Source organism: Miniopterus schreibersii (assembly GCF_964146895.1).
Source record: "Miniopterus schreibersii genome assembly, chromosome: 22".
NCBI classification, from domain to species: Eukaryota; Metazoa; Chordata; class Mammalia; order Chiroptera; family Miniopteridae; genus Miniopterus; species Miniopterus schreibersii.
The window spans coordinates 1,857,435-1,875,055 of NC_138124.1; the positions used below are offsets into that span (position 1 = coordinate 1,857,435).

General features: G+C 51.1%; 1 protein-coding gene across 2 annotated transcripts in view; it reads left to right on the plus strand.

Moving 5' to 3' along the window:
* Positions 1-17,621, plus strand: part of TRPM1 (transient receptor potential cation channel subfamily M member 1) — a gene marked incomplete at its 5' end in the record, with an annotated part of 61,473 nt that overhangs the window by 21,477 nt on the left and 22,375 nt on the right. For both annotated transcript variants that reach the window (XM_081124649.1, XM_081124650.1), the window contains 14 exons: positions 378-552; positions 1,167-1,290; positions 2,704-2,776; positions 3,465-3,565; positions 4,322-4,495; positions 5,554-5,688; positions 6,340-6,390; positions 8,368-8,508; positions 9,277-9,306; positions 11,980-12,269; positions 13,298-13,526; positions 14,690-14,812; positions 15,010-15,141; positions 16,852-16,980. In XM_081124649.1, the coding sequence (XP_080980775.1) occupies positions 378-552; positions 1,167-1,290; positions 2,704-2,776; positions 3,465-3,565; positions 4,322-4,495; positions 5,554-5,688; positions 6,340-6,390; positions 8,368-8,508; positions 9,277-9,306; positions 11,980-12,269; positions 13,298-13,526; positions 14,690-14,812; positions 15,010-15,141; positions 16,852-16,980 (1,907 nt within the window). The remainder of the gene's footprint in view (positions 1-377; positions 553-1,166; positions 1,291-2,703; positions 2,777-3,464; positions 3,566-4,321; positions 4,496-5,553; positions 5,689-6,339; positions 6,391-8,367; positions 8,509-9,276; positions 9,307-11,979; positions 12,270-13,297; positions 13,527-14,689; positions 14,813-15,009; positions 15,142-16,851; positions 16,981-17,621) is intronic.

The window sequence follows — 17,621 nt, forward strand, 5'->3', positions numbered from 1 at the left end:
ACTGGGCTCTCCTATCACTGGCCCAGGTCCCCTTTCCCTGCGTCCTTCTTTGGGGATGTCAGACCCTGGGGCAGGGCAGCCAAGGGAGGTGTTTTTTTAGCGAAGGGAATCCTCCAGTGTCTCCCGCATCCCACCTTGAAGTAGCCCGTAAGCCAGGTGAGTTCTACACGGCGCTTAACCACATGTGATTCAGAAAGGTCGCGATTTTAAGACTCTGCTTTTCCCGATCAGGCCGCAATCCAGGGTTTGAATGAAAGCATGAACCCTCACACCATCTGGAACATCCCTCCAGTCGTAAGGGCTGTGGTCTCAGGAATGAAAGCGAGGAGTGGCCGGTGGTGATCGTGGCCTGACGGCGAGTGTCGTGTGTGTTCCAGGGCTGGGCCAGGGCGTGCCGGTCGTGGGCCTCGTGGTGGAAGGGGGCCCTAACGTCTTCTCCATAGTCCTGGAATACCTCCGAGAAGAGCCCCCGGTGCCCGTGGTGGTCTGCGACGGAAGTGGACGCGCCTCGGACATCCTGTCCTTCGCACACAAATACTGTGAGGAAGGAAGGTAGGGTTTCTGACCTGGTACAAAGGGCGGGGTTTTGTTTTTTGTTTTTTAAATACATCTTTATTGATCTCAGAGAGAGGAAAGGAGAGGGAGAGAGAGAGATAGAAACATCAATGATGGGAGAGTCATTGATCGAGCCCACAACCTGGGCATGTGCCCTGACCAGGAATCGAACCCCGATCGCCTGGATCCCAGGTCGACGCTCAACCGCTGAGCCCTGCCCGGCCGGGCAAGGGCTGGGTTTAAGTGCCTTTCCGTCAGGCGGAGAAGGAAACCCTAGTCCAATCTAAAAACGTTCAATAAGGAATCTTGACGAGGTTTGCCCGTTTCCCAAGGTCGCCATAAGCGGGTGCCGTCGGGACCGTGGTGTCGCCCTGGGGGACACCCTCTCGCAGCCTCACTTTCCCCCATGAGGCCTCGGCAAGCCTGGGATTCAGGACAAGTGTCAGCGCCGTTTTAGACCCTGGTCCCTCCTTGCCTTCTGTCCCGAGATCCCCTCCAGGACCAAAGTTTCCAACCAGAGATCCCAGGTGGACGCGGAGCTGTCCGACTGACTCACGGGTCAGACTTGACTTGGGCCGTTTTCCGTCTCTTTGGCTGTTTCCTTTGAACAGGATCATAAATGAGTCCCTCAGGGACCAGCTTCTGGTCACCATTCAGAAAACGTTTAATTACAGCAAGACGCATTCGCACCAGCTGTTTTCGATGATCATGGACTGCATGAAGAAGAAAGAGCTCGTAAGTGTCGTGGGCTAACGCCCAGGCCCGCTCCGCAGAGATGCTGGGGTGTCCTCGGGTGTGCGTGAAGGGGTCGTTCATGTTTCAGCTCAGCCTCTTCCAAGAGGTGGGTTTCAGATCCACTCCGCCCCGGCCATTACGTCTGCGTGATGGGAGCAGCAGGCGCTCATGCAGGGGAGGGACCCGGGGGCTTTCCGACCTTCGTAGGCGTCAGGGGACATCGCGCCAGTTCTAAGGTTCATGATGCTAATTGGGTCTCGAGGTCTCGGGAGTGACGTATTCCACCCTTTGAGGTGAGCTGGTGAAATTCTGTCACATCACTTTCCAAATGCAGAACAGGCACAGCGCGGAGATATTGTGGGTTCGGTTCCCAGCCACTGCGGTAAAGCGAGCCTCAGTCGTTTCGCCGGTGGAGGGTCTTTCCTTCAGTTTGTAAAAAAATGCAACATCTGCAAAGCGCAACGGAGCGACGCGGAATAAAATGAGATACGTCTGTAATGATTTCCGCTCCTTGCCTCCTCCATTGTGCCTATAAGGAAAAGGCATCCTCGACGCGCGCCTAAGGGAGCCCCCTGAAAATCCTAAACCTACAAATTTCCTACAAATGCAGGCGCACTTCAGAGATCCTGCGGGTGGGGTTTCAGGCCACTGCAATAAAGCAAATACTGCAATAAAGCGAGCCACACAAATTTCCCCCCAGTGCATTAAAAAAGTCCTGTTTACACCCCAAAAAACAATGTATGTGCCTCAATGGAAAAAATACTTCATTGCTAAAAAACGCTGACCATTATCTGAGCCTCCTGCAAAGTCGCAATCTTTTATTTTTTATTTTTATTTTTATTTTAAATATATCTTTATTGATTTCAGAGAAAGGAAGGGAGAGGGAGAGAGAGAGATAGAAACATCAATGATGAGAGAGTCATTGATCGAGCCCACAACCCGGGCATGTGCCCTGACCGGGGAATCAAACCCCGATCGGCTGGATCCCAGGTCGACGCTCAACCGCTGAGCCCCGCCCGGCCGGGCAGTCGCAGTCTTTTAGCTGATTGCCTTCCGTCTGTAAGCACCGTACCTGCAGCACACAGTAAAATGAGGCATGCTTGCATATCCGACCTGAGCAGAAATGATTCGTCACCTCCCAGAGCAATTTAGATATTGGAGGGCAGCTTCTGCCCGAGCAGATGGAGTCAGGCATGAAATGAGAGGCCAGGCAAGCGTGCGGAGTCGGGACGAGCGCCCCGGGAACCGGAGGCGCCGGGTATAAAAATGGCTTTGCTCTCAGCACCCTGCCGGGTGTGCGTGTCGGTCTCTGTGGTCCTTTGTAAAAAAAAAAAAAACAACAACACCCCCCAGTGCTCCCCCTTGTTGCCGGGTTTGCTTTACTCGGCCTTTTCACGGTTAACGTGTTTTCAGGTCACTGTGTTTCGGATGGGAGCGGAGGGGCAGCAGGACATGGAGATGGCGATTTTAACTGCCCTGCTGAAAGGTGAGCCCCGGGAGATGGTGGCTCCGTTCTCTCCGCGCTGGTCATGGTCTCCTCCTGCCGGGAACGGTCTGTTGGTGGCAGAGCCCCCAGCTTTTGTAGGTGCCCGTGGACGTGACGGGCTGAAGTCCGAACCAGTTTCCGTCTGCGACCAGTTCGCTGAGGGTTTCAGCTCCTGGAGGGTAAACGCGAATGGTTTCGGTGTTTTGGGTTTTTTTTGCAATCACTGCGTTCTGCGGTGCCCTGCCCAATTTTGCCATCTCTCTCCCAATGACAGGCTGCAACCTGGCCACTCACAGGGCGGCTTGGGGACACATGTGTCCTGCCTGCCTTTGGCTAGACTGGGACCAGCCCAGAGGGTGTCGCCATCTGGGCTGGTCTTTCTGTGGCGGCTCCTCCAGCTGAGAGGGGCAGCCCCCGTCGGCCTGTCCTGGCAGGTGTCTGGCGGTCCCAGGGCTCCAGATAAGAGTCCTGGAATCACCGGGTTCCTCCTGTCCCTCCCAAGGAGACCACGTGGAGGTCGCCAGGCAGCCCTTGAGCCTGAGTGGCCGGTCACTCCGGGGCAAGAGGAAAGGCAGCAAAGGCTTAGTTCCAGCCCCGGGGACGGGGGGCCTGGGAGCCTGGGAGCCTGTGCTCACCGCCCAGCACCCGAGGGGCTCGGAGAACATCGGCTCCTCTCTCACCTTTCCAGGAACGAATGCATCAGCCCCGGACCAGCTGAGCCTGGCGCTGGCCTGGAACCGCGTGGACATAGCACGAAGCCAGATCTTTGTCTTCGGGCCCCACTGGCCGGTGAGACTGAGCGTTTTCCAATCCATCCCCTTCATCCTGACTCTGTCCAGATGACGCATTGTGCGTGCTCTCCTGTGACGCGGTCCCGGGAGATGCGCCGGGGTTTCCGATGATTCAGCCCGTGATCCGAATGGGTTACTCGGAGACGTTGCTGTTTAACCTCAAAGAGCCAGGAGGGGGGGAAGAGCCACCAGCACTGATCACACTCGAACGAGCGCTCTTGGAGAAACGACCACCAGATGGTGGAGTGGCTGTTTACCCTTTGAAAGAAAAGAATGAAAAGAGCTCATTGAAATTAAATATAATGATTGCATTGAGAGCACTGGTTTTTCTTTTAAAAATTTTTTTTTTTTAAATGTATCTTTATTGATTTCAGAGAGAGGAAGGGAGAGGGAGAGAGAGAGATAGAAACATCAATGATGAGAGAGTCATTGATTGAGCCCGCAACCCCGGGCATGTGCCCTGACCGGGAATCGAACCCCGATCGCCTGGATCCCAGGTTGACGCTCAACCGCTGAGCCACGCCTGGCCGGCCAGCCACTAGTTTTTCAAACTCTTCCATGAAACCCTGGTGGCCTAGAGAACTCTGTGTGTGTGCGCATGTGCACATGTACTCACTTTTGCATGAGTGCATGTGTGTGCTAACGTGTGCATATGTATGCACATGGGTGCACGTGTGCATGCATGCAGCGGTGAGGTCCTCTTGGGACTGCGAGCTCTAACGTTCCCCCCAATTCTGCTTGCCGTGGACTGCAGCCCCTGGGAAGCCTGGCCCCCCCGGCGGACAGCAAGGCCACGGAGAGGGAGAAGCAGCCACCCACGGCCACCACCAAGGGGGGCAGAGGGAAAGGAAGAGGCAAGAAGAAAGGGAAGGGGAGAGAGGAAGCAGAGGAAGAAACCGACCCCCGGAAGATCGAGCTGCTGAACTGGGTATGCGGGGAGCCTCCGCTCCCATTTCTGGGGATCATCGAGGCCATGGAGCCCACCCCCCTCTTCCTCGAAGGGAAGGGGCACTTCTGGGTGTCTCTGCTCCGGCCCCCCTGGGCCCTGAGTCCTGGGAGGCCTCGGGGGAGCGTTGACGGGACGGCGTCAGTGTCCCGAACGGCAGTGTCACCTTCGCTGCGAGGCAGCTGCCAGGTTGTCGCAAACGCAAACGTTCCTGCTTCGGGGGGATAAAGCCGCTGAGAACGGGGCTGGGTCATGGGGCTGAGCAGCAGGTTTCTCTGCCTGGCAGACACGCGCGGACGCTCGATGCGTGAAAATGTGGGAAACACGCCCGTGATTACTGAACAGGACACGCAGCCTGAGGGTGGGTGGGGGTGAAGGTAACAGCGCCGGGTGACAGGACACAGGCCAGACGGGACGCCAGGCCTCTGCGGTGACGTGTCACTGCACTGTCCCTGGCCCTGGCCCTGGTGGCGCGGCGCCCGCCCGCCCGCTCAGTCCCACCCGGCGGCCGCACAGGGAACAAACTCCCTCCAGCGAGCCTTCCCCTTACCGCGGGCTGCGGGGTCCATCGTTTCTGCAGGACAGAAACGTGAGTAATGTATAAAATAGCACTGTCTGCCACCTCAGCTGACGCTGCGCCCGGAGGTGGGAGCTCGGAGGTTCAAGTACTAATCGCGCTTTTATTTCGAACAGAGCCGCAGCTGATGTGGGTTTTCTTCCTCGTGTGTCTTAGAAACACAAAGATAATCAAGTATTTTCATGAAAAACAAAACTGGAAACTGGAGACAGCGGTGGCAGCTTGGCTGTCATTCTGAATGGTCTCCCATTCGCTTTAAAGGGGAGAGAGTCACTTATTTCTCTCCTTTTATCAAACTCGGGTCGCCGTGGGTCTGGCGTCGAGAGGCCAACCTGATGAGAACGGGGAGGGGAGGTGGGTGCGTGTTCACGGAAGAGCAGAGAGGGCCCTGCTCTGAAAGCCCTGGGACCTGGGGGTCGGGACGCGCTCCCCGAGGTGCTCCCACCCGCCTCCCCTCCTGCAGGTGAACGCTTTGGAACAAGCCATGCTGGACGCCTTAGTCTTAGACCGTGTGGACTTTGTGAAGCTCCTGATCGAAAACGGAGTCAACATGCATCACTTCCTCACCATCCCGAGGCTGGAGGAGCTTTACAACACGGTGAGTGCTCCGGACGGAGCGCCCGGGGGAGCCAGCCGCCCGGTGCACCGATCACCGGCGCGAATGGCGCGTAAAAGAGCACAGAATTATTGAAATGTCGTTTCAGCTGGGAGGGCCGCCTTTTAATGGCTTTTTATTGATTTATCAGAGAGGGAAAGAGAGAGAGAACATAAGATCCCCTAACCAGGGATCGAGCCCGAAACCCTGGCACGTGCCTTGGCCTGTGGGTGCGAAGGCCGACACTCTAACCACTGAGCCACACCAGCCGGGCCTGGAATGGAAGCCTTTGGATGAACTCCTCTTGGCTTAGAGCCCAACAATGGGAATTTGGGGGAATTTACATTTCCTTGCCCCATCCTAAAATTTTAAATAGCAGGAACGTCCTCGGCACCAAAACCTGGTGCCTTTTGAGCACGAGGCTGCAACATCAGAAGATGCCCTCTAAGAAAAGACACTCAGTGAAACGTATTGAACATGCACGAACGCGTCGGATGCTCCTAACCAGGACTAGTCCTGGCGTCAAAGAGACAAGCCGACAGCGGGTCACCGACCAGCTCTCACAATCCGTCGGTTCTGTAGAGCAGGGTAAGGACTTTGCTCCGAGGGGCCGAGGAAACCACGGTTAACACGGCCGGATGGCTTGTCTTTCAGAGGCTGGGCCCACCGAACACTCTTCATCTGCTGGTCAGAGACGTGAAGAAGGTCAGTCTGCTGTTTCATATCCCTACCCGTGGGCATTTCTCAAAAACATATTTTTTAAATGCATTTTCCAATTACAGGTAGCGTGCAATATTAGTTTCAGGTGTACAACAGCTATTAGACATTTATATATCATACGGAGTGATCACCACCTGGCACCACACACAGTTATTATGATATTATTGACTATATTCCCTATGTGTTTTTTTTTAATATATCTTTATTGATTTCAGAGAGAGGAAAGGAGAGGGACAGAGAGAGATAGAAACATCAATGATGAGAGAGTCATTGATCAGGCCCGCAACCGGGCATGTGCCCTGACCAGGAATCGAACCCCTATCGCCTGGATCCTAGGTTGACGCTCAACCGCTGAGCCACGCCCGGCCGGGCTATATTCCCTATGTGGTATACGTCCCTGTGACTGTTTTTCTAGCTGGCGATCTGGACTTCTCAAGAAGACATTTTATAAAGCAGTTTTTAAATTTCTAAAACGTGCGCCAATCTCGTTGGCGGCCTAAGAAATAATGAACCCCGCTCTTCGTAAAAAGAGTTTACTTACACTAAAAAAAATAACATTTTTTAAGTTTCATGTTCATCCTCACACATGACGGGCTTGTGCTGAATGAGCGATGGGGGGTTGGCACTGTGACCGAGGCCGGGGCAGCAGCCGTGGGAGGGCCCACCTTACTGCAGACCCGGCCGCCGTCCACGCAGCGCCGTGTTCTGCATCTGCATTAAGACCTGTCACTCCGCCTCTTTCCCAAGTGCCAGCGGGACGTGCCTGTGTCTTTCTGTGCGTTGTGGGGATCGGAGCAGTTGTCCGTGGCCCTCTGTTCCCTCATCAGAAAGCAATAGATGCTGCTGCTAAGTGCTGACAAGCACTGTGTTCTTGGAGGATCCCGTCCGCTCGCTCTCTCACCACAGTATTTCCTCAGTCCCGTGGCCTCAGGCTGAAGGGTCGGATGGGTTAACGTAGGACTGATTCATTTTCCCAGAATACGGCGGTCCCTGGCATGCTAGGTGTGGAATGCGCACGCGTTCATAGGCTCGGAGAAACTGACTCAGATGAGACAATAGAGGATGGAGTCCTAGGTATCCGGTCACGTGTCATACAAATTCCTAGTTCCCATAACGGGAGACAGTCACTGGATCAGAACCGAATCCACGGATCTGGGAACCCGCAGGGACCCATGCCCTCTTTTTCGGCATAAGGAACTGACTCCCCGGAGTTCTTAGACGGGGAAGTGCCAACATTCAAAAGCTACAGCTCCCGAAGCTCGGACCGGACCATTTCTCACCCAAATGGCTTCAATATCTTTGCCTCTCACCTAGTCCCCTCCCTCCCACCGTCCCCGGTCACAGGACCCCACTTAAACCCTCCAGAGTCTCATGAGCTCCAAGCTCCTTCCAAGAACCTGCACCCCTGGGCCCGGCCACATCCACATGCCTGCTCGCCCATCACGGCCCCACCACAGGGCACCGTGGGAAGCTGTCAGGAGAGAAGCCCAGCCCCAGGGGTAGCCCCGCTCCCACGGCCTCCCACAGGGCCACCTTCCTGTCCCGCTGGTCACTCCTTCTGCCTGAAATCTGAACTCCAGCCCCGGATGCTGGCTTTCGCCCTGCGAGCATCTGGCAAAGCACCTTCTCAGCACAGCCCATCTGCACTGACAAAGGCTCAGACCATCCGCGCGATGAATTTCCAGGGGTCACACACACTGCAGGCCATGGTGTCTGAGTCCAGTCCCGGACCTGCCAGCCTCCTGGGTTTCTAACTCTGCTCCCTGGGAAATTCAACCCATCCTCTGGGCGTGGCTTAGCCTGTCATCTCCCTGTCCCGTGGAAACAGACTTGAGTATTGTTTGATGGCCCTTTGTGACGCTGGCACCCGAGGGGTGGCCAGGAGTGACCGCTCAGGCCTGCGGGGCGCGATGGGTGACATCCACGCTGCTCATTGCTGAGACTCCGCCTCTTCTCTTCCAGGGCAACCTGCCTCCGGACTACCACATCAGCCTCATAGACATCGGGCTGGTGCTGGAGTACCTCATGGGCGGCGCCTACCGCTGCAACTACACCCGCAAGAGCTTCCGCACCCTCTACAACAGCCTGTTTGGACCCAAGAGGGTAGAACTGAGTGACCGTGTGCCGTGGTCTGTGGCTCCTTGTTGTCTTTTCTGATCACTCCGCCTGTTCAAAGTCAATCTCGTCCCCCGTCCCCAAGCCCACCTGCCCTTCCTCCTGCAGGGACTCGGGTGGGAGGCCTTTATCCTGCGCAAGTCAGGCCGCTCAGCCCGTCGGCTGCATCTGCCCCCTGTCCTTTGTCCACAAGTGGCCATCCTTCTGGGTTCCTTGGTTTCTATCCCCCTTTGTCCCACCACTGGAAGGACCCTACTCCTCCAAAGCCAGGGACAGGCCAGTGTACCCCCAGCTTGGAAGCTCCCAGTCGCCCGAGGAATCACGGCCAAGATCACTGTTGTGGCATCTAAGGCTCTGATAGCCTCATGGTCATTCTGCCCTGTCACGGGGAACCGTGGACCTCAGCCGAAGTCCAGTTGCATGACTGTGCCGGCCGTGTCTTCTCCTCGATCAAAATCCCTCGCTTAGTACAAGCCCAACTCAGACGTCAGATCTGCCGTGAAGCCCCCTTGCCCCACGCTTAGAGCCCGTGGCCGTGTCTGTGTTTCTGTGAGTGAACGTCTGTGGCTCCTGCTGGGTAAGGGCCCTGTGCCTGCACACGCTTCTCCTCACCTGAGTTCGGCTGGAGGGAGCGGAGTTTCCATATTAGAGCATTTCCACCCTTGGCTGTTGTCCTTAATGGTTAACCTGCTAATGTGCTACTAATGTTAGTGATCTCGTCGCACTGATTTTTTTCTCTCCCCTTTCCTTACGCAGCCTAAAGCACTTAAGCTTCTGGGAATGGAAGTAAGTCGGTTCGTGTTCAATGGTTGACGATGTCTTGGTCAAATACACGTAGCATCTTGGTTTTGAACTTGTTCAACAAAACACTGAACGAATGTCTCCCACGAATGAATTCACTGCACTAGGCACACTAAGTTGACTTAGATAATTCAGTCAAATTCTATAAAGTAATCACAGACGTCTTAAAAAGTTAGATGCTCCCAGTTCATTTGATGGAATTAGCGAAACCAGGGTTTCAAAAGCAGACAAAGATTAAACCGTAAAACCTAGACAGTAATGAGGCTTACATACACAAAAACCATAAAGAACACTGAAAGAAATTCAGTGATTTCCATTTTAAGAATAGCTGCTTCTATTTATTATTATTAATTATTACTATTTAATATATTTTTATTGATTTCAGAGAGAGGAAGGGAGAGGGAGAGAAACATCAATGATGAGTCATTGATCGGCTGCCTCCTGCTCGCCCCCTGCTGGGGATCGAGGAGCCTGCACCCTGGGCCTGTGCCCTGCCCGGGAATCAAACCTCGATCTCCTGGATCCTAGGTCGATGCTCAACCGCTGAGCCACACCTCCGTGGGCTATTATTATTTTTTAATTCTCACCTGAGGATATGTGTATTGATTTGAGTGAGAGAGGAAGGGAGAGAGAGAGAGAAACACCTATCAGTTGCCTCCCACATGCACCCTGACTGGGGATCAAACCTGAAACCTTTTGGTGCTGCTTTTATTTTTATTTATAATTTCCTCTTTAATCCAGGAGTTATTTATAAGCATCTTTTAACTTTTCCAGGTAAAGACTTTTATGTCATTCTCCCACTGTTGTTATTTTCTAATTTTACTCCTTGAATGTAGACTAACGTGATTTCTGATGCCTGGAATGCGTCGAGATAGAAAATCCCAAAGGAACTGGGGTTTAACGCCTGGCTGGTTTTCGTTAATGATTCACGTGTGTTGGAAACAAAAGCGTATGCTCAGTTTGTTGGGTACAATCCTTATACTTACTTATTATTAACCCCTATTTACGATCCTTAGACTTACCTGTCTGATCAAACGTGGTGATTACGTTACTCCCTTTGCTTCTATAGTCACTATTTTTTTTTCAAGTTCATTTCTAAGTGACATGCAGTTAGAGACTCACTGCGATCTCTCTTCATAGTTCCTATTCCTGTCTTCTGTTGTCTTCTTGGGTTGTTTCTCTTACTTCTTTTTGAATTGTGGCAGTTCTTTGCATTTTAGGGGAATTAACCCTTGTTGGCTATATTTTCTCTCTAGCAATCTTTAAATTACTTTAAGAGAATTTGCATACAGTTAATATCTTTATAATATTCTATATTATTATTATTATTATATTATCTTTAATTCTCACCCAAGGAGAGAGGGAGAGAAACATCAATGTGAGAGAGACACATCGATTGGCTGCCTCCCGCACGCACCCTCCCGGGGCTGGGGATTGAGCCTGCAACCGGGGTATGTGCTCTTGGACGGAATTGAACTCGGGACCCTCCAGTGCTCAGGCCGATGCTCTAACCACTGAGCAACACTGGCTCAGGCCATATTCTATGTTATTGAAAGGTAGGTTTCAAAGGGCTTCTGTTTTACATTTTATGAGCCATTAATGGCTTTTTATTTTTTTTGATAAATTCTTGAAAATAAAGCTAAGTGTATTTTTAAATTTCTGTAGTGTGAGTTTTTAACCTATGTAGATCAACATTCCCTAAGTTACCGTAAATATAGTTTTACTGGGACAAATTAGAAAATCATAACAAAAACATTTAAATCAGGAGCAGGATCTAACAGTTTCAGTAATCCTCACCCAAGGATATTTTTTCCATTGATTTTTAGAGAGAGTGGAAGGGAGGGAGGGGGAGAGAGAGGGGAAAAAACACATCAGTGTGAGAGAGACACATTCATTGGTTGCCTCCTGCATGCCCCCGACTGGGGATCGAGCCTGCAACCTGGGCATGTGCCCTGACCAGGAATCGAACCCCGATCGCCTGGATCCTAGGTTGATGCTCAACCGCTGAGCCACACTTGGCCGGGCAAGACATATTTTTTTAAAAAACGCTATTGGAAGAGCTCCCCGAGGAAAGAAACTGTAGATTTTCTCTGCCCTGGCACTTTTTGTATGTAAGTGTGTTTTTGTTGCTATTGTTTTAATTTTGCAGTATCTCCTAGGGTTGTTTTTTTTTTTTTTTTTTAATATACATGTCTTTATTGATTTCAGAGAGAGGAAGGGAGAGAGAGAGAGAGAGAGTGAGAGAGAGAGAGAAACATCAATGATGAGTCATTGATGGGCTGCCTCTCACATGCCCCCTGCTGGGGACCAAGGAGCCTGCACCCCAGGCATGTGCCCTGACCCGGAATCGAACTGTGATCTCCTGGATCCTAGGTCGATGTTCAACCGCTGAGCCACACCAGCCGGGCTCCTAGGATTTTTAAAGGCTTTGGGAAGACACCCCCACCCCAGGGGTACAAGTTCTTCCAACAGTAGCAGCCTTTCCACCTGTTCCTATGGTTTACTCTGCGTAATAACCAGGAGCATCTTTTCAGAAGGATCAACACGCCGAGTAGAAACCGCAGATGTCCCTGAGAAGTCTCTTTATTCTGGTCACCCCAAAATGCTTCGTGGCACCTTTACAGCAGAGCTGTGGAAAACATGCTTTTCTACCCTCAGGATGATGAGCCCCCAGCCAAAGGGAAGAAGAAAAAGATGAAGAAAGAGGAGGAAATTGACATCGCCATGGACGACCCGGCCGTGAGCCGCTTCCGGTACCCCTTCCACGAGCTGATGGTGTGGGCCGTGCTCATGAAGCGCCAGAAGATGGCCGTCTTCCTGTGGCGGCGGGGCGAGGAGAGCATGGCCAAGGCCCTGGTGGCCTGCAAGCTCTACAAGTCCATGGCCCACGAGTGCTCCGAGAGCGAGCTGGTGGACGACATCTCCCAGGACTTGGACAACAACTCCAAGTTAGTGTCCCGAGGGAACAGAGGGATGGGGAGAGACTGCTGTCCCGAGTCCCAGTCCCTTTGCGGGGAGGGGTGGCACCTGGATTTCTCACTTCGGAACAGTTACATTGAAAGCTTTTTCATAAATCGCTTTCTCCAGCATGTTGGTATTTTTCCTTCTGCCTAAGAGAAGTGTTTCTGGACTGTCATTGGTTTTGTCCATTGGTTTCTCATGCAAATGATTGAAACACAATTTTTTAAAATCCTCACCAAGGATAGGTTTTTCATTGGTTCTGGAGGGGTGGGAGAGAGAAATGCTGATGTGAGAGAGAAACATTGATCAGTTTCCTCTCAGACGCCCCAACCAGGGGGAGTGGGTATTGAACCTGCAACCTGGGTATGTGCCCTGACTGGGAATTGAACCTTCCACCTTTTGGTGCACGGGATGGCTCTCTAACCAACTGAGCCAAGAGCAAGGGCTCCCCCTGGAGTTTTTAACTCTCAGACTTGTCCTGACTGAGCCCCAGCAATTAGTCAGTTACAGGTCAGATTTTCCTCCCCAGGGCTGGTGGTTTCTGCTCTGGTAAACTGTGGTTCAAATGGATCACACCAGTATGACCAGCACCCAGATCAAGACACAGGACCTTGCCTGCACCTGGGAGCCTAGTGGTGTCCCCTCTCAGTGTCCACCTGTCCCCTCCACAAAGGGTAGCCACCCTTCTGATTTCCAACCCCACAGGGCCTTTGTTGTTCTTTCTAATCTACACCCCTGTCCTGGGAACACATGAGGGAAGGGACTTTGTCTTCTCATCTCTGTGTTTCTGGGGCCTGAGGGGCAATTTGGGGTCAACCTAAAGCTCCATTTGCAGCATGAAGCAGCCATCCCCCAACAGGACTGAGCACAGAGTCCCAGCTGTTCCCTTCTGGGGACAAACCCCGTGAGCTTTAAGGATTTCCGTGGCTCTGTCGTGTCTCTGTGGCCAAGTCTCTCTAACAAAAAATCTGTGGCCACTGTGGCTTCAGCCCCAATTCCATTTTCTTCTGTCCAGAGACTTTGGCCAGCTGGCTGTTGAGCTGCTGGACCAGTCCTATAAGCACGACGAACAGATCGCCATGAAACTGCTCACCTACGAGCTGAAAAACTGGAGCAACTCAACCTGCCTCAAGCTGGCTGTCGCGGCCAAACACCGAGACTTCATCGCTCACACCTGCAGCCAGATGCTGCTGACTGACATGTGGATGGGGAGGCTGCGAGTGAGGAAGAGCCCCGGCCTAAAGGTATGTGTGACGTGCTATCAGACTGGTAAGGATGACACAGTGACTAGTGACACCTGTGAGCCCTTATTCTCTACTTGGCTGAGCTAAGCACTTACTGTCGATTATTTCATTTACGCCTCTGAACAGTCCCACGAGGGAGATGCTGTGATAACCCTTGTCTTGCAGATGGAGAACCTGAAAATTCGGGATTAAGTGACTTGCCTAGTATGTGACTTAGTAAGGTGCGAGTCCAGGACCTGAACCTAGGTGGTCTGAGGCCAGAGCCTGACCTGATCAGTGGGCCTGGCTTACAGAGCTTGGCAGCCACCTTGATAAAAATGACAAGGTTTTCTATGAGCTAGGGCATCCTTTTGCTATCTAGACTGAGCCCAATGAAGTCCTCCTTTTGTAAGTCACATTTGTTTTCCAATCTAAGTGGAAAACACATTTGTTGGCCCATCTAAGTGATTTCTAGATAAAATATTTTCGGCCTACTTCACTAGAAGTAATTTTGTATGTTATTTATTTATTTTTATTTACTTTGTTATTATATTTTAATCTAAAGATTTACCTGCTTTGAAACTTCACATATGATCTTTTGCTTCATAAGTCAGGATTCCACACAGTGCTGCTTGCTGTTCACCCAAAAAAATTGGGTGGACCTTCTTATACTTTTCTGCGATTCTGCCAGTGTGTGACAAAATGCATATTCAGCTGCCTGCCACAATGAAAGCCAAACTTGTGAGACAGGTACTTGTGCAAAAGAAAAGAGGTTTATTCAGGTGAAGCAACCTGGGAGAATGGTGGCTCCCATCCTAAGGACAACTCCCCCTTTCTGCTTAAGCCCCCTGTTCTTATAAGGATAGGGAGGGGAGGGCTTTTTTTTTAATCTAATTATCTTGCTAGCTTTTGGTGTGCTTGGGCTCTGTCCATTCATTTTTCTAGCTTTCGGTGAGCTCAGTGTAAGAACCTCCCCTGCACCATTCTTGGCCAATGGGGCCAATCCCTGACTGTATATGAACCCAACCAAATAAGCCACAGAACACAGGAGCAGGGATAAACCTGTTCCAGGGCCGTGAGGTTATTGAGTAATGTTGAAGGTTATCACTTAAAAATTTTTCCTATACTGAGAAAATTTTGAGAATCAACATAGCTTAAAAATCCATTTTTCTCATCACCCATAGGTCATAATGGGGATTCTTCTGCCCCCCACCATCTTGTTTTTGGAATTTCGAACCTATGATGACTTCTCTTATCAAACATCCAAAGAAAACGAAGATGGCAAAGACAAAGAAGAAGAGACTCCGGTCAGTGTTACCCTTGATTATACAAGGATCGGTTTGCTCTCATTCTCAAAATCATTCAGATTCCCCTTACCCTGAATTTAGAAACTTCAATAATTGAGAACATTTTTATAATTATTTTTAAAGGCGCCTGTCTGTTAACTATTGTGCTGGGGAGTGTTGTGTTTCCCACTCAGCAACCTGCCTGCTGTGTTTTCCAGGACGCGAATGCAGACGCTGGCTCGAGAAAGGGAGATGAGGAGAGTGAACACAAAAAGCAACGGAGTATCCCCATTGGGACGAAGATCTGCGAGTTCTACAACGCTCCCATTGTCAAGTTCTGGTTCTACACAGTGAGGCCTCCCCTTAGCCTTTGCCATGTAGCCTGCTTTGAACAGTGAGATACGTTAGAACTGAGAACAATGTCAAGGCTGGAAGGGAGCTAGACTTCGGGTGGCGAGCACACAACCGAACATACACCTGAAATCTACGTAATGTTATTAACCCCTGTTACCTCAAGATAGTTAAGATTTATTTATTTATTTATTTATTTATTTATTTATTTATTTATTTATTATATCTTTATTGATTTCAGAGAGGAAAGGAGAGGGAGAGAGAGAGAAACATCAATGATGAGAGAGTCATTGACCGGCTGCCTCCTGCACACCCCCTGCTGGGGATCGAGCCCGCAACCCGGGCATGTGCCCAGGAATCGAACCTGGATCTCCTGGATCCTAGGTCGATGCTCAACTGCTAAGCCACACCCGGCCGGGCAAAACAGTTAAGTTTTAAAAAAGAAAAAATGTCAAGGGCTTTAAAGAGCCTTTAAAATTCACTGCATTAAAGTGAATTGTGAAAACGAAACTGGAGCTAATTCAGATCCTCGCCTGAAATTGGGTCTATCTTGCCATATATGTTATATAGGGATGTGGCCATCCTAGCCCCAAATTCACCATTTCATAAAGCAGAATAGTCACATTCTATTTGCTTAAGGTGAAGAATTGTTTAAATGGTGTTAGTAGTACCAACTTAGAAAAATGTAATTTTATTTAAAAATAAACAGGGATGACTAGTGATTGCAGAGGCAAACCCACAGATGCCATGTCTCGTGAAATTGGCAGGGTGACTAGAAGAGTGTGGCTGAACCTGGGCCCTTAGCTCCTAGAATGAGGGAGCAAACCGCGGCCCCTCCACTCTTCAGTGTGCACCACACTGGCCCGCGTGGCCACATTTTCCTCTCGCCCCCTTTGGTGGCCGCCTCCCTGTATCTCACCCCTCACTCCCATCTCCACATCTTTTCTTTTTTTTTTGCCACAAACACATGGTCACTTTCGTCAGTGCTAGTTGAGTGGACTTGGGCCGGCTCTGTGTGCCTGGGCAGTCATCTCATTGTCTTCTCTTCAAACCTCCCACCCCCATCAGCAGTGGAAAGATTCAAGGGGGAAATTTGGGAGGCACGGAGGAATAAATAACCTTGTCCAATTTCCTGGAATGTAGAAGACATACCAGGAAACTATCAAAAATTTCCTGTTGATCATAATTTTGTGCTCTTTCCTGATTTCCCCAGGAGGGTGACTGTAGCTACAAATATGTCTTCATTTAGAAAATGACATGTCAGCACCCACATCATGCGAAAGTACAAAATGCCTTCTCCTGGCCGTAGGTTCTCTTCCTACGCTGGGGATGTGGCTGGAAGAGTTCCTCTAAATGAGTCAGCCCAGCCCAGCCGGAGTGGCTCAGTTGGTTGGGCTTTGTCCCATGCGCCAGGAGGTCACTGGGTTGATTCCTGGTCAGGGCACATGCCCGGGTTGCAGGCTCAACCCCCAGTAGGGGGCATGCAGGAGGCAGCCAGTATATGTTTCTCACACCAAAGTTGCTCTCTCGCTCTCTCCCCCCTTCCTCTCTCTCTAAAATCAATAAAAACATTTATAAATAAATGAGTCAGCCTAGTTGGAAATGAAAATTGGTTTTAGAAGATGCATCGAGTGGAAACTAGGGTTCCAGGCTTCCTTCCGGGGTGGGCTGTCCCCCCGGCCGCTGCTCACAGTTCTCCTGTCTTTCAGATCTCGTACTTGGGCTACCTGCTGCTATTCAACTATGTCATCCTGGTGCGCATGGAGCGCTGGCCTTGCCTCCAGGAGTGGATTGTCATCTCCTACATCGTGACCCTGGCGCTGGAGAAAATCCGAGAGGCAAGTGCTCCCACACACCACCCCTCCCCCAGCCCCCCAGCCCCACTACCACGGACTTCAACTCGGATGAAGCCTCTTACTGCAAAACCATGTCACGCAAATCGTAAGTGCTGTCGGGCTTTCCTTTGGACGTGTCACCACCACCCTGAGTTGACTTCATTCCCTTAAGACGTAGCCACCTTCTGCGTGCAGCTGAATGTAAACTTGCAAATCAAAACACCAGGCCAAATAAATGGCCCTTAGTAATAAAAAATGGGTCTGAGTGCCAGTAAATGCTGCCAGGAACCTGAGATAAACCAATTACTACAACTGGCTGCAGATTTTGGCTCAGTTTCCTGGGAGCCGAAACTGGAAAGAGAGAGATACAAGAGATGACATTTTCCCTGTAACTGAGGCGTCTGAACCACGCTGTCCTAGCTCAGGCTCTCCACGCCCTCTCTGGGGATTCTTGTGCCAGTGGTTTTTTTGTTTGTTTGTTTTTAATGTTTTTACTGATTTCAGAGAGAGGAAGGGAGAGGGAGAGAGAGAGAGAAACATCAGTGAGAGAGAAGCATGCCTCCCACACACCCCCTACTGGGGATCGAGCCTGTGCCCTGACCAGGAATCGAACCAGTGACCTCCTGGTGCACAGGATTTTGCTC